General features: G+C 36.6%; 1 protein-coding gene across 1 annotated transcript; it reads right to left on the reverse strand.

The window, feature by feature from the left end:
- Nucleotides 1-9,912: 9,912 nt before the first annotated feature.
- Nucleotides 9,913-14,411, reverse strand: SPIN4 (spindlin family member 4). Its single transcript, XM_015596249.2, has one exon. It carries the CDS (start codon nt 13,852-13,854, stop codon nt 13,105-13,107), a length of 750 nt encoding a protein of 249 aa, XP_015451735.1. The 5' UTR covers nt 13,855-14,411; the 3' UTR covers nt 9,913-13,104.
- Nucleotides 14,412-16,525: the final 2,114 nt, after the last annotated feature.

A 16,525-nucleotide genomic window follows, 5' to 3' on the forward strand; every position in this document is an offset into this window, starting at 1 on the left:
AAAATGGCAAAATATTGTTAAAAACAAACAAACAAACAAAACATTAAATTTCTGAATAAAATGCATGGCATCTCATGTTCATGGATTGGAAGACTAAATATTGTTGAGATCATAGCACTACTCAAAGTGACCTACAGATCCATTATAATTCTTTCGTTGATTTCAATGTCCTTTTTATTTTTTTGAAGAAATTGAAAGCCCATTATAAAACTCATATAGAATTGCAAGTGACCCCAAATAGCCAAAATAATCTTGAAACTGAAAAACAAATTTTGATGCTTCACACTTCCTAACTTCAAACCTTACTACAGCTGTATAGTAATCAAAACAGTGTTCTACCGGCATAAGAATAGATAAGATTAATGGACTACAACTCAGGTTCAAGAAATAGGCCTATATTTCTATAATCAATTGATTTTCATCAAAGCTACATTCAATAGGGAAACAATAGTTTTTTTTTTTAACATATTGTGTAGGAATGTCAATACAAGTACAGAAAAATAATTTTGGACTCTTACTTATCATGTCATATAAAATTAATTCAAAATTAATATGAGAACTATATGTAAAGTTAAAACAATAAAACTCTTCAAAAATCTCATGACATTGGACCAGAAAACAGTTTCTTAAATACGACATTAAAAGTATAATCAACCAAAGAAAACAGATAAATTGGACTCAATTGCCATATAAAACTTTTGTGCATTAAAGGAAACTATGTAGAAAGTAAGAGGGCAATAATATTTGCAACTCATGTATCTAATAATGGTTTAGTATTTGGAATATGTAAAGAACTCTTACAAATCAACAACAACAAAAATCTCAAATGAATTGAAAATGACAAGATAATCTGAATATGAACTTACCTAAAGAATATATACAAATGGTCATTAAACATAAGATGCTCAACCTTATGGAAATATAAATAAAAACCACAGAAAGCTACCACTTCACACCCACCGAATGACTAGAATTTAAAGAAAAGTAAAATATAATGATTGGCAAAAATGTGAAAAAATTGGAAACTTCATACAATGCTGGTGGAAATGTAAAATGATGCAGCTAAGTGGAAAATACTTTAGCTGTTACACAATATGTTAAACATGAAATTACTTTATGATTCCAAAATTCCACGCCTAGTTATACGCCCAAGATCATTAAAAGCATATGTTAAAAAAAATTGTACAATACTCAAAAAACTATTCATAATAACAAAAAAGTGGAAACACTTTAAATGTCCATCAACTGATAAAAATGTTATGAAATTATATAATGGGATAGTTACACGAATTTGTGAATATATTCCAAAAATACACTTTAAAATGTTTAAAACAGTAAATTTTATGTTATGTGAATTTTACCTCCATGAGGTACAAAAGGGCCCAGCTAATATTATACTTAATGGTGAAAAACTAAAAGCCTTCCCTCTAAGATCAGGAACAAGACAAAGCTGTCTGCTATCACCACTATTATTCAGTACAGTATTAGAGTCCTAGACAGAGTGATCAAGCAAGAGAAAGAAATAAAAGGCATCCAAATAAGAAATGAAGAAGTCAAATTATCACTTTTTTCAGATGATATGATCCTCTATATAGAAAACCCTAAAGACTCCACTAAAGCACTATTAGAAATAATAAACAAATACAGTAAAGTTTCAAGATATAAAAATCAAATCAACGTTCAAACATCCACAGCATTTCTATACTGTAATAATGGATTGTTAGAAAAAGAAATAAAAAAAAAATCCTTTTGCAATAGCATCAAAAAGAGTAAAACACCTATGGATAAACCTAACGAAGCATGTGAAGGACCTATATACTAAAAACTGTAAGACATTATTACAAGAAATTGGAGAAGACACAAAGAAATAAAAAGATATTCTATGTTCATAGATCGAAAGAGTCAACATAGTTAAAATGACCTTATTACCTAAAGCATTACACAAATTTAATGTAATCCCCATCAAAATCCCAATGGCATTTTTTAAAAGAAATAGAACAAAAAAAAATCATTAAATTTGTATGGAAACACAAAAGATCCTGAATAGCCAAAGCAATACTGAAAAAAAAGTTCATGTCCAGTGGTTTCACTCAGCCTGACTTCAAATTATACTACAAAGTGACAATAATCAAAATGGCATAATATTGACAGAAAAACAGACACACAGACCAATGGAATAGAATTAAGAGCCCAGAAATAAGCTCCTGTATATATGGGCAAATAATTTTCGACCAAGGAGCACCTTCCCCCCGCCCTTTTTTTAAGCTAAGTCTTTGGGTTTCTTAGAGCCCAATTAATTCTCAAGAAGGATGTACTGTAGGTTAGGAATTGTGGGAAGTTTTACACTGTACCTCATTGGGTGGGAATTTTCCTGAGGTTGGTGGGTGACCTACTGTCAATGTAATCCATTCTGTGACCAGCTTATCCTAATACTGTAGTCTTTGGATTAGGTGACGAGCACTCAAACATATCTTAAATGCTCAATCCATGCCTACTAATTTTTGCAGCAAATTTTTCCATGATTCTCATTAGAAACTAACCTTTATCTACACAAAACGAAAAACAAACAAACAAACATGTGCCCCTTAATACATTGGCAGTAACCAAGAAATGTTACTGCATCCTGGCCACAAGAAGGCCCTGTGCACATGACCAACAATTCCGTTGGAACCTTGGACTGGGGATAGAATTGAACCAGCAAACCCCAAGTGAAGGAGACTGCTGTTTGATTTCAAACAAAATGGAGAACTGCAGCTGCCAATATAGAATCTGGAGAAGGATTCCGTCAAATGGGGAACTGCAGCCTAAATTGTCATCACTTCCTAATGTGGAATTTAGGGACAGAGCTAAAGAGTTGGGTTTTCCACCCAGGGGATTGCAATCTAAAAGCGTAGGAGCGTGACAGCAGGCAGAAATGCCTGCCAGTTCAACTGGGCTTTGGGCAGAACTGTCTACTAGCTCAAGCAGACCTGCAATGTAAAGAAAAGGCAAATAGATCAGAAGCTCAAACACAAAAAGGGTGAAGCTCAGTTTGAGAGGGACTTACCAATGGTCCTCAGAAATGTTAAAAAAGACAGTGAATTCAAAATGAAATTCATAAGGACCATTTCTGTGTTTCTTGTTAACTCTGAATGCCATCAGAAATTCATTTTGATCTCACTTCTGCCACCAAATCTGTTAAAAAAATCAACAGAGTAAATTTTAAAATCTAATTTGCTTTATTAAACAATTCATAAATTAGGCAGCATCTCATCTAGCCAGCAGAGAGATAATCCAAGAGACTGTACAAAATGGAAAGTGTTTATAGGAAACTGGGTGGGACAAGAAAAATAATTAAAGGAAATAAAGGATTGTTTCAGGCAAGATCATCTGTCTTTGGGGGAAGGGAGGCAGACATTTTATCAGGCAGATCGCCTCACTAGGGATGACCAAAAAATTCCACACCGATTGGTTTAAAATCTCACTCTTCAGAGAGCCTGAAACTGCAATTAGGTTAGATATTAAGTTTAGGTGGGGCTTAACAAAAGTAACTTCATTTTGGATATGTTTCTTTTTTAACAACAACACCAAGGGTAATAACAACAACAACAACAACATAAAAAAGATGACAGATGATAGATAGATAGATAGATAGATAGATAGATAGATAGATAGATAGATAGATAGACAGACAGACAGACAGATATCCTATTAAGTCTGTTTCTCTGGAGATCTCTGAGTAAAACAGATTTTAGTATGAAGAGTGGTTCTAGAGTAACCAAATTTTAACTATGAGTCTTCTGAAATGGTTTTGGAGTTTCTGAAATTGACTGTGTAATCTGATTAGATATAAATAAGCTAATGACTCTATTTCCAGTAATAAAAAGAGTACTGATAGTTTATAATATGAACTATTTAATTATAAACCAGGAGCTAAGTGACTCTATATATAGTACTTTCAAACATTTGGAAAACTAACTGCTCCAAATGTTTCTGGATAAAGTGGTGAAAGAAAAGGATGAGATCAGGGATTCAAATTTCAGCTCATAAGCCCCACAATGACCTAATTGCTTCTATGTTTTTCCTGAAAGAGTCTTCTCTCCTGTAGCTGCAGGGCTGAAATTGCTGAAAATCGCATGTAGAACCTCATCCTATATGGGGTAAATTACAATGCAAGTTGAACTCCCAACCTGCTCAGCATGTCTACTGTTAATGTGCAGACATATTTGGGAAAGAATGGGATCCTGAATGTTGGAATGGGATGCAAAGGACATTGAACACTGAAATTCTATTGAGTTTTCATTGCTAATAGAAGAAGTTTCCCCACAAACTTCTTACCCCCAATAAAAATGGCCTCCACAACCTTAGTAGAAGTATCTTCCTGACCGCGACTAGTAGGGGTATCCCCATCCCCAGTGGTATCAGTCTCCACTAACAGTGGCATCATCCTTTCCACCTCTGTCTGAAGAGGTTAACTCTGCATTGCCTGAGGAAATAATAATGGAATATTCCTCAGGACTCACCTCCACCACCCCCTTTACTTCTAGACCTACAACTACACTCAAGTGTCAGCAGGCTTCTGAAAGTGAGGTACAAAGTATGACTTATGAGGAAGTGTCCTACACTACAAAGAACTACTTGATTTTTCTAACTATATAAGCACAAACACTGGGAACATTTTGGGGAACAAATACTATGAGTGTGGGGCAATGGTGGAAGAAAAATAAAGTTGGATTAATAAATTATAGATATAGGCGCATTAAGCAGAGATTCTGTGTTTAATGTTGAAGCTTAGGAATTTTGAAAAGGGCTCTAACAGTTCGTTTGATGGGTTGGCTAAAACATGAACCGAGAGATAGCCTATCATGAGTGAATTGGAAATGACCTCCCTTGGTTCAGTGTAGAGGAAGGAATTCAGAGGCATAGGGAGATCAGAATTTTAGAGTGGATTTGTCATTTAAGACCTATTCACACACATTGAGAGTACGGAAGGCATACTTTTCTCTAATACTATGAGAAATAAATCTGTGAGGAGAGCCCTAGCAACCTTGGGCTAAGAAGAACTTTGTGACCATTCTTCTCTGTAGGCCAGACCTTACAGTGGGAACCACAGCCACTCAATTGCGAAATGTAAATATGATTGAGGTAGAGGTAGTTGGATTGGGGTGTCAGAGGCCTAATGGTGACATTCAGCCACCAAAGGCAAAGTGAACATAATTACTGTAATAGACAGGAGAGTCAAAGCAGCAATCAGAATAGTCTGACTCATGCTAATTTATTGCATCAGCTAACTAATCATGGTTTTCCTAAAAGTAAAGTAGATAGGAAGCCTACTAAATTCTTACTCAGTCTGTATAAGCAGAAAAATTCCAGATAAGTGAACAAAAGTAAACCTGAATCATTAAAACAGAGGGTGTCAGGCCTTTAATCAACTCCCAGAATTGAACCAGTTAACATATCAAGAATCTCTTGAACTCAGGGGAGGCTAAGTCTCCTTAAGGAAAAACCATCTGTGGGCACCAGGCCTGACTGGCCCAAGGTCTGGCTGGTCCAAGATCTGGCTGTAATCCAAGCCTGCAACTAGGAATAGGACCCCGGACTTAGAAAATATGTAAACATACTTCAGCTTATTGTATCACGCGTGTGTGGCTGAATGCCACTTTTGTACTCTGCTATGTGAGGAGCCATGCAGTCCCCTGGAGAGCAGAGAGGAGAGAGCAGAAGAGGAGAGCAGAAGGGGAGCACAAGAAAGGGGAGTAAGAAAAGTGCACGCAAGATTGCATGCCCCATGCAATAGCCTGCACTCCCCAATAGAACTGCAATTCCTAACAGAAGTGAACTCCGCACAATAAAGTTGGTGCCTGCTGTTTCATCCTCATGTCTGCCTCTTGTGCATTCTTCCAAATGGGCCTCACACCGTCAAACCTTCTGGGTCAGGTCAGCAATACCTCGGACCGTGACACCATGACACACTATAAAAAATTTATACTGTTAATCTTCCCCAAAAGAACCTCTGGCTTTATACCAGGGTATCTGTACATTGAACAAAAGGAAATAATCAGACCTTTGAGGACTACTGGACATTGGCTCTAAACTGAATCTGATTCTAGGAAACCCAAAACATTACTGTGGCCCTTCAGTCAGAGTAGGGGCTTATGGAGCTCAGGTGACCAATGGAGTTTTAGTTCAAGTTTGTCTCACTGTGGGTCCAGTAGGTCCCTGAACTCATCCCATGGTTATTTCCCTAGGTCCAGAATGTATAATTGGAATAGACATACTTAGCAATTGGCGAAATCCCCACATAGGTTTCCTGACCTGTAGAGTGAGAAATTTAAAACTAGGAAAGGCTAAGTTGAAGCCATTAGAATTGCTTTTACCTAGGAATCTGGTAAATTAAAAGGAATACTACATTCCTGGAAGGATTGCAATAATTAGTGCCACCATCAAAGACTTAAAAGGTGCAGTAGTGTTAATTCCCACATCCTCATTCAACTCTCCTATTTGGCCTGTGCAGAAGATATATCCTAAGGAATGTTATCAGAGGATTATTATAAAGCTTAAGCAGGTGGTGATACCAATTAAAGTTGGTTTCTCTGATGTGGTTTCATTTCTTGAGCCAATTAACATATTCTTTAGTATCTAATATGCAGCCATTGATCTGGCAAATGCCTTTTTCTCCATTCTTGTCCATAAAGTCCACCAGAAGTAGTTTGCTTTCAGCTTGCAAGGCCAGTAATACATCTTCACTGTCCTAACTCAGGAGCATAGCAACTCCCCAGCCCTATGTCATAATTTTGTTCACAGGGACCTTGATCACTTTTCCCTTCCACAAGGTATCACACTGGTCCATTACATTGATGACATCATGTTGATTGCACCTAGTGAGTGAGAAGTAGCAATGTTTCTAGGCTTATTGGTGTCAGAGGGTGGCAAATAAACATAACTAAAATTCAGGGGCCTTCTACCTCAGTGAAATTTCTAAGGTCCCGGTGGTGTGGAACATACCAAGATATCCCATTAGTAATGTAATGGCTATGTTTAGAGCCAGAGGGGTGATAGTGCAATCAGGGGGATTGTTTCATAAACTATATAAATGACTAACCAGTGTACTATATACTTGAAATTAATAATAAAATAAAATGCTTAAAAAAAGATATTCCTTTTAAAGTGAAGTTGTTGTATCTGGACCTCTCACAATCAAGAAAAGTCATGGGACTTCTTGATCTTCATAATCCCATGAGACAATTCCTACAATGAAAGTGTAAATAAATGAATGAATTAATTAATTAATTAATCTTTTTGGTTTGTTTATATGAAGAACCCTAACTAATAAACTTGCTTAGCATAATGAAGATCAATTTCTGTGGAATAATCCATCTCTCTTTTTCTATCTCTCACTGACTCTTGTATCTGAATTTAAATAGTATATATGTACACTTCTAACCTGTTAATAGTATTTATCACATTCCTTTTATCTTGTTTTGTAAAGTTTTGTATCCACCTTATATCTTTGTTATTGGTCTGACGGCTACTTTAAGGATAGAAGACCATGTAGCATTCATCTTGGTATCCCAGCAGAACCTCTAGAAAAATGTTTTATAAATTTTGTTTACTTCTACGAATAAATGAATGATAAAATAAACGAGTATTAATCTAAGTAACCAAAGTAACCTGTCACTTTACTTACCCTGCTTTATATTTTTATCAGAGCAATCATCACAGTCTGATACGTGCATAAAGTGTTAGGAGAAAGGAGATGAGAATCTGTTTCCACCCTGCACGATATAAGCTGTAAGCATTATGGAAACAGGACTTCGTTTCCGGTTATTTCCCTCTCCTAAAACAGTGATATAATCACTGTCAGTCCTGCCTCTGATTTAGCACTAGGATATAAGAGAACTCCAATATCACCCTGAAACAATATAAGACCCGATTCTAGACTGGTGGCCCAAGGAAGAGGGGATGACTATCTGTCTGTTCTCAATAGGATGTAAGTTTCAATAGAGAACTTTGAGTTTTGTTCACTGGTTGGTTGTAGAGCTAACTCAGAACATAGTCCCTCCACATATTCAGAACACTGATAGCTGCTCAGCCAGCAATTAAGGAAGGCAGTACACAAGGAGCTTTCAGCAGTGCCTACTCCCAAGGACGTTTTCTGCTGCTCCCATGGACGTTATCTGCTCCTGTAACCAAGCGGCACATCTTGCTCCCACCTATCTGAGAAGGTGGCTGCTCCCGCAATGTGATAACCCCTCCCTCTGCTTGTGTGCATAAAAAAACTCTGCTTGTACTTGGTCAGGAGCAGTCACTTTCTCCTGAAGCTTCCCCGCCTCATGAGTAATAAATTACATTCCTAACCTCTCTGGTCCTCCTGGTGGTTTTTCCAGAATATCCAATCTCAGGTGCAAGTTCCAGGTCTGGGGTTTCTGTGTTACACTGGTCAAGAATGAGCCCCCCACTGACTCAAAGAAAGCAATAATATTACCATGTAATGATCTGAAACTTGGTTGTAGTCTAAGAGCTCAGAAAGTTAAGGGGTAAAGGCGTAGTTGGTGAACATGGCATTCTACATTAATTTTTTTTCATCTTCCTCCAACTGACACATAGTTCCATATTTTGCTCACTGCTATGTATTTGACCTCTAAAACAGAGTTAGAACTAGGATGAACCTTTACTCTAACAAATTGTAGGATATTCTCAAATCACTATGAAACAATATAAAGACCAAGGCCCGTGGGTACAGGGTACAGGGTGGTGGTGGCTCTCTCCACCACCCCCATTAGGATATATGTTTCTAAAGAACAGGGATCTTTTTTCTAGATTGTTCATTGTTCTATCTCCAGATTTTAGGCCAGCGCTAGGCCTCTCCCTTACTGTGTTAATAGCCCAATGTCATCAAGAAACAATATAAAACAATTAGGACTTGAGGCCTAGTGGGAGAGTAGGAACTAAAAAGCATTATTATTTATCTAAACTGTTTACACATTTGTTTTTTTTGTTGTCTAAAGACAAACTATATAGTGTATAGTTTGTCACATAGTACATATGTATAGTACATACCCCTCTAACCCTTTAATGATATTCACATTCTTGTAACCTTGTTATGTATACTTTTATACTTACCCTTTATCTTTGTTAATGGTCTGAAGGCTACTTGAAGGATTAAAACAAACAAACAAACGAAAACGTGTTAAGAAAGGAAGGTTTTTGTTTTGTCCACTGTTGTTTCCTAAACTCTTAAATCAGTGCAAGGATTAGGGCCAGACTCCCTCTGAGTGTCAAAATGTGGGATAACCCCAATATTATCATAGGAAAATATAAGACCTATTTTTGGTCTTGAGGTCAGGGGTGGGTGGTAGATATCTACTTTGCCACAGCCAAGATACAATCTCTACAAGAGCTGAAATTTTGTCTGTTTTTAAGTCAATCGTCAGTGCTTTGGCTAGGGCCAAACTTCTTGAGTGTCAGGAGTAGTAAAAGTACCTAAAACAGCAACTAGTATTCTAAGGTCAATGTTATTCACTGTTTTTTTTTTTTTTTCTGTTGCAATTCATTTCCTAATTGGAAAAAAAGAAGATTTCTACAACAAAAACTAAAATAAATTCTGCATGGCTTAAAGTTTACCATTGATGTTGAAATACAAAAAAAAAAAAAAAAAAGACAAAAATCAATACTATTATTGATTACGGTTATATTTGCAGTAAATATATAAAACATAAGCAAGACTCACACCAAATGCAGAAGAAGGAAAAATTATGGTATTGGGAAAGATATTATTTGTAATGCTCTGACTTTTTAAGAATATAAATCTATATCTAAAACAAAGACGCCAAAATGTTGATATTTGTTAATTTTAGGTAAAGTTAAACAATTTTTTTTTATCTTTTATACTTTCTATATTGTTTTAAATTTTAAAACAAAATGTGAAGAGAATTTAAAACACCATTATAGCTGCTGACTTTATTTATTACAATGTTTTCAGAATTGAACATATCTAGGACATATGCATATGCAACACATAATGACATAAAGCATCTAAATAATACAATTAAGAAGCTCAATAAAAGAGAAAACTTTACAGTTTGTGTGTCACTGGGACCACATATTCCTTTTTAATAGAAAGCTTAAATAAAACAATTACCATTGAAGAGATAAGAAAGCTGATTAAAGATCTACCATCAAAAGTGTCACTGGGATTAGATGGTTTTACAACTTAGTACTAGCTAATTTTTAAAGAACAAGTAATTCCTATGCTATTTAAACTATTCCAGACCACAGAAAAATATCGAAAATTCACCAATTCATTATTTTAGCTGGTACAATTTTAATAAAGATACTTGATAAAAACAGTGTAAGAAAGAAACAAATATAATTTCACTTTGAAATGTAAATACAATAATTCTGAATAACATATGGGTAAATAAAATACAGCAATGAATCAAATGATTATTACACCATGACCAAGTAGGATTTATTCCAGAAATACAAGTTTGGTTCAACATTAAATACCTACCACTCGAATTCATTATGTCAACAAATTAAGGAGAAAAATCATATGATTTTATTAATAGATGCTGAAAAGACAACTGATAAAATTCAGGAGACACTTTTAGTAATAATGCTATGAAAACAGGAATAGAAGAAACTTCCTAAATTCCCTAAACATGTTAATAGTTAATGACTATTTACCAATAACCAATAGCAAATGCCATATAAATAGGGAATACTAAAGACAATTCTATGAAAATTAAGAACCAGACAGGGATATCTGTCATTATCATTATTCAACATTGTTTTAGAGAATCCAGCTAATGTAATAATAATCGGTATAAACATTAGAAGAAATAAAATTATCTCTATTGGCAGGTGAAATGATTGTATATCTAGGAAGTCCAAGATACACTATTTTAAACACCCAGAGTAATTTACAGGATTTAGTAAGTTGATTAAACTGAAAGTAAAAATAAAAAGATTCATAGTTTGTCTATATTGCCCAAAATAACAAGTTACAAGTGAGCAATAAAAAAATACTCAATTCAAAGTGTCAAAATGTGACAAAAACTGTAAAAATATTTAGAAATAAATTTCATCTGATATGAACCTAGATGAAGAACATTACGAAAACAAAACCAAAAGATTTTAATGCTGTACCCAAACTTTTGAGTGTTAAGAATTAATATTATCAAAACAATCCTCTAAATATATATGCAAAACTCTAACACAATTCTAAATAAGACATCAAATTTTTTTTAATGTAGAAAGAATGCTTTTAATTTTCATATGAAAAAATGAATGTCTAGGACAAGTTATATAAAAGAAGAAAAAAATACCAATGAGAGGTAACCTGCTTTACCAGAGTCCAAAATTTAAGGTCAAGCCACTATAGTTAAAACAATGTGACCTGGCCCAGACACTTGAACATGGATGATTTATTTAACAAGTGTGATAGCACAATCAGGTATCCAATGTAAACAAAATGCATAGGTTGACATCTATCTTACACCACATACAAAATTATATTTCAGATGGATCAAAAATTGAAACCTTAAAATTAATATGTTTTTGAAAAAAAAAGCAGGTGAATATTTGTATAACTTAGGTGGGGCATTCATCTGAAAAAGAGAAAACCAAAAAGCAAAAAGGAAATATAAGTTTATCTAAATTTTTTTTAAGACCCTGTAAAATAAAAGACACCATCAATAAAGATTAACGATAGGATGGAAAAAATTATAACACATGGGCTAAAATGATTATTATGTACCATACAGCAAATATAGTAAGAATTCTTACAAATTTATAAGAAAATATCAAAGATTCAATAGATGAATGAGCCTAGGATAAACATTGGCAAACCACAAAAAAAGTCCAAACAGCAAAAACAAACAACCCACTCCTCCCAAAAAATCCCCCCAAAATAGACCTCATTGAGTTTGTCAATTAAAGAAACAAAACTATGTAATTTTTCACCTTTTAGATTTGCAAACATTAAGAGTGCTAGAGAAGATGCTGGAAAAAGAGCACTTTCATTTGGAAAGGTAATTTCGTAATATCTTTAAAAATTAAATATATGACAACCCAGAGATCCATTTCTGGGTATCTACCCTATAGAAATAAAAGCACCAATATGTATTAAAGCAGTGCTATGGTGAAAAAACAGAAAGGAAATAACTTAAATGACCATCAATAATGGAATGGTTGAATACCTTTTTGGGGAGAGAGAGAGAGAAGGGAAGTGGGTGATATATTTAATAAATGTGATGGCACAATCAAGTATTCAATGTGAACAAAATGTATAGGACCTCTGTCTTATACCATATATAAAATGTGAACAAAATGTATAGGACCTCTGTCTTATACCATATATAAAAATAAATTTCAGAGGGAAAGGGAAATGGGAGATTTAATAAATGTGATGGCATAATCAGGTATATAATGTGAACAGAAAGTATAATTGGACCTGTTATCTTAAACTATATACGAAAATAAATTCCAGAAGGAGAGGGCCAGAGGGAGGGGAAAGGAGGGTAAAGGTGGGAAAGGGGAACAGAGAGTGGAAGAGGAGAGGGAGAGATATCTGCAGCAACTGATCAGAAGGAATTTCATGGATATGCTAAGTGAGAAAAGCAATTACAGAGAAATGATGTGGCTTGAAATTTTTACAGAAACAACTACAACATTTTGCAAGAGGATGAGAAAAACATGGAAGGAGATATATATATATATATACGTATATATATATATATACACACACACACACACACATTATGTTGTTAACACTTGTTACCTGGAGAGAAGAGGGAAGGTAAGGAAATGGGGGGAAGAACATGGTGCAGAGTGTCACCATTAATTTTTCTTTATCTAGTTTTTCATTGTTCCAATGGTCACGAACACTTTTCTATTAGCACCCAATTTAAAATTTCAGTTACAGAACAAGGCAATATCATAGGTACCAGAATACAAAGGCAAAACTGTGGAACTAGTCGATGTAAGATTTGGAGGCACAATAAGTAATAATAAATTCCTGAATCTCTGACACCAAAACTGTTTTCAAAATTTCACAATTACATGAACACGACATATTTTACATTTAATAGTTCCACAATTTTGGCAAAGAGTGCAATGAATTTAGGGAGTTTTCACCAAGCCATAGACATAAATGTGAATATCATCATCAAACTTAATAAAGTAGACAGAAGGCTTGGCCACCACTTGATGGATGAAAATGCCTGTTCTCTTGGACCCGTCATCTTTGGCATGCTCTACCTGCTTGCCCACAAGACTGTCGACCACTTCTCCAGGCTCCCGTTCTGCTGTAGGAAAATAGTAGTTGGAATCTGGAATGATGCGCAGGTCACCATCTTTGTAGTCATCCAGCAGCGTGTACATATAAAGAACCGGATCTTTCTCGTAGGTGATGTAAAACCAAGTGTCCATCACGGGGGCTCGCGCCAGGACCATGCCCTTCCATTCATCCTTCCTACCGTGCTCACCCTCAAACACATGCCCCACTGCCTTGCCAATGAGGGAATCTGCCAGCCGTGAATCAATGCGAGGAGTTGGCACTCTCTCAGGAAGGATCTCTAGCGCTAAAACTCTCTTATCTCGGTGCAGTTCCAGTCCATACACACTATCTTTGCCATCGTATTTGATAATATAGAGAGTAGGCTTCACGGAAACCTGCTCGAGCACGGTGCCCTTCCACTGCTCCACCGGCTCGTTGCCTTCCTTCCAGCCGTGTTGAATGCGGCAACCCACAATGTTCCTACGAGTGAGGAAAGTGGGCTTGCGTCGCTGCTTCCTGTGGGTGTGCCTTTTCTTCATCAGGTATGCAGACACACCGTCTACTCCCATTGGAGGCACAGTTGGGGGCGACATAGCTAGAGGTTTAAGGAGGCTAGGCGAAGCTACCACTTGCTCGATTAAGCTGAGAAAAAGTCAACGCTTTCCAATATGAGATCTTTTTTCGTGATCTCTGATTCCCCGTCGGTCTTCCCTTCACCGAACACACGGCTCTCACCAATGCTTGGTAGAAAAGCTCTATCTCTCACCGTGGGCACTGGGACAGCGTGGGCCTATCCCGCCAGGGAGGGGTGTCTGCAGCAGTGGCGGTTGCCGCAGGAGATGGCGCGCGCTCTTGTGCTGCCCGCGCCTGGCTCCCGCCCCGATTTCCAGCCCCAAGTCCCGAACTGACCGCTTAGTTGTTACTGCTGGTGCTGCGGCTGTGAAATGGCGATGGAGAAGGAGACGACGGGAAAGGCAGGCAAAGAACAAGAGGGATGGCTGTAGTGGCAAAGGCACCCGCGGCGGCGGGTCTCTGACGAGTCTGTGCGGCCTCCGGTTCGCAGCGCTGCACTGTTCGGCCTAGCTCTGGAGCCTAGTTTTTCGCCGCTTCGGGAACACGACCCCTCTGAGCCCGCCTGCGCCTCGGCCCCGCCCTCCACCATTCTCCCTTCCGCTTGGTCCACAGCTGCAGGGCGGGTCAGTGCGCGCGCTTGTGTTCAGTCCGCAGAGTTATAGGCCCTCACTCCTTCATTTCCTCACGCGCCCCCCGATCTCTTCCCTCAAACCTGAGCCAGACTGACCAGCTCCCCTCCTCCCTCTTTGGCCGCCTGCCTCCCGCCAGACTCCTCCACAGCCGCTCCATCTGCTTTCTATCTTCCAGGAATTCTTCACAAAGCCTTTAAAAAATAATATTCAGCACACACACACACACAGAATTTGTACATACAAATTATTTTCTTTCAGTTAAAGGGATATGAGACTGGAGAAGAAAAAGCCTGTGTACAGTCCACCATCTTGATCCAAACTCTCTTTTATATTTTCTATTTGATCACTCCCCGTAATGTTTTTTTAATAACCTTTTTTTGTTTTTTAGTTTTTGAATGTAAAATAAATGTACTAACATTGTGGAGCTTCTGAAATTCAGTGAAGTAAAAGAAGAAAATAACCACAATCTCCATAATCTTACCATCTAGACATATGCCAAAATGTTATGATTTTTCTCTCATTAATAAATCTATGCTTATATTTCACAAAATTAGGAGATTTCATACCTTTATAGCTTGCCTTTTTCATTTATATCATGAGCATTTTCCAAGTTTATTAAATACTCTAAAAATAGGCGTTTTAATGTTTCCATAATGTTCCTTTGTATGGGTAGTTCATTATTTATTCTAAATGGTCTATGACAGATTAGATAATTAAACTAGTTTGCATTCACATGCGGATTTACTGAGCTAGTATAAGCCATATTTTCAAAGAATATTTAATGGCATGGATATCAGCATATGAAATAAGAACAATGTGTGAAAAAGCAGGATATTGAAACTAAATTGTGGCCACAACTTTATAAAGAGAAAAAAGAAAGGTTTTTTTTTGTCCTATATATTTGTCATTTTTCTCATTATAAATGTAATTTCATGCTCGTGTGGAAAATCTGAAAAATAGAAAAAAAGTTCATAATTTTACCTACTCAAGTTACAGGGCTGTTTGAGGATTAAATGAGAATATCTGCAAAACTTTTAAGCTCTGTTTCCTACTATATAAGATGACAATAAAAACCAGAGAAGACTAGGTCCCTCATTCTCATTCCTCCACCTTCACTAGTGACAAGACATCATATCATGGGTGAAAAAAAAAGCCATTAATTCATTTAGAAATGTAGGAAAGTAGGGAAAAGAGCTGCAAGGCAGCAGTAGTCGCTGCCACCACATTTTACTACCTTCCAAGACAGGGACAGAAAAACCTAGTCCTCACAGCATTTAATAGCTGATTAGGCAGAATATGTGTGGATTCCCTAATTCCTCATGTTTCCCAGGCCAAGGACTTTGGAGATGAGAAAACTCTCCAATACTATCATACAAGAAAGTAACTCCAAGGAAGCAAGAAAACTACATACACTAAAATGTATTTCCATACTCTTTAGAAGGGCATAGTGGTACATATTCACACATATCTATGGCCTATACACTGAAAGTCAGAAGGTATGTGTAAATGTCATGCCATCATGTTTCACAAATAATGCCTCTCACCCCCGGTAATCCCCTAGACCAAGATGTGCCAAGTTCTTTTTGCTTAGAAGAGCCGTTGACAGGTGAGAGAAGAAGACCACCCACAGGGCACACAAATGCAGGGAAAATAATTTACTCAGACCCTTTGTTTGTACACTTAAATAGAATTTTTGTGCATGACCCCACAAAGCAGCCTGAGGAGACAAAATAATTTTTAATATTCTTTCTTTGCTAAAACTATGATTCTCATGTTTAGATCATTCCCTAACATTATAGATTCAGTGGGCCTTATCACACTACTATATGTTTACTTTATATGTCTGCACTCTAAACTACAAACCCATTCGAGAAAGGCTATTTTTTTTTTGTAACTCAAATGCCTTACACAGAATAGGTACTCAATAAATATTTGTTAAATGAATAAGTAAGTGGTTTCAGCTGCACTGCTCCAATCCAAAGAAATCCTCTCAAATTAAACAAGTAGTCTTACACAAGCCTCTGAAGACTGGAGTCCTGATCACTTAAAAACTCCCACA

The sequence above is a fragment of the Pteropus alecto genome, unplaced genomic scaffold (genome assembly GCF_000325575.1).
Source record: "Pteropus alecto unplaced genomic scaffold, ASM32557v1 scaffold370, whole genome shotgun sequence".
In the NCBI taxonomy this organism is placed as follows: Eukaryota; Metazoa; Chordata; class Mammalia; order Chiroptera; family Pteropodidae; genus Pteropus; species Pteropus alecto.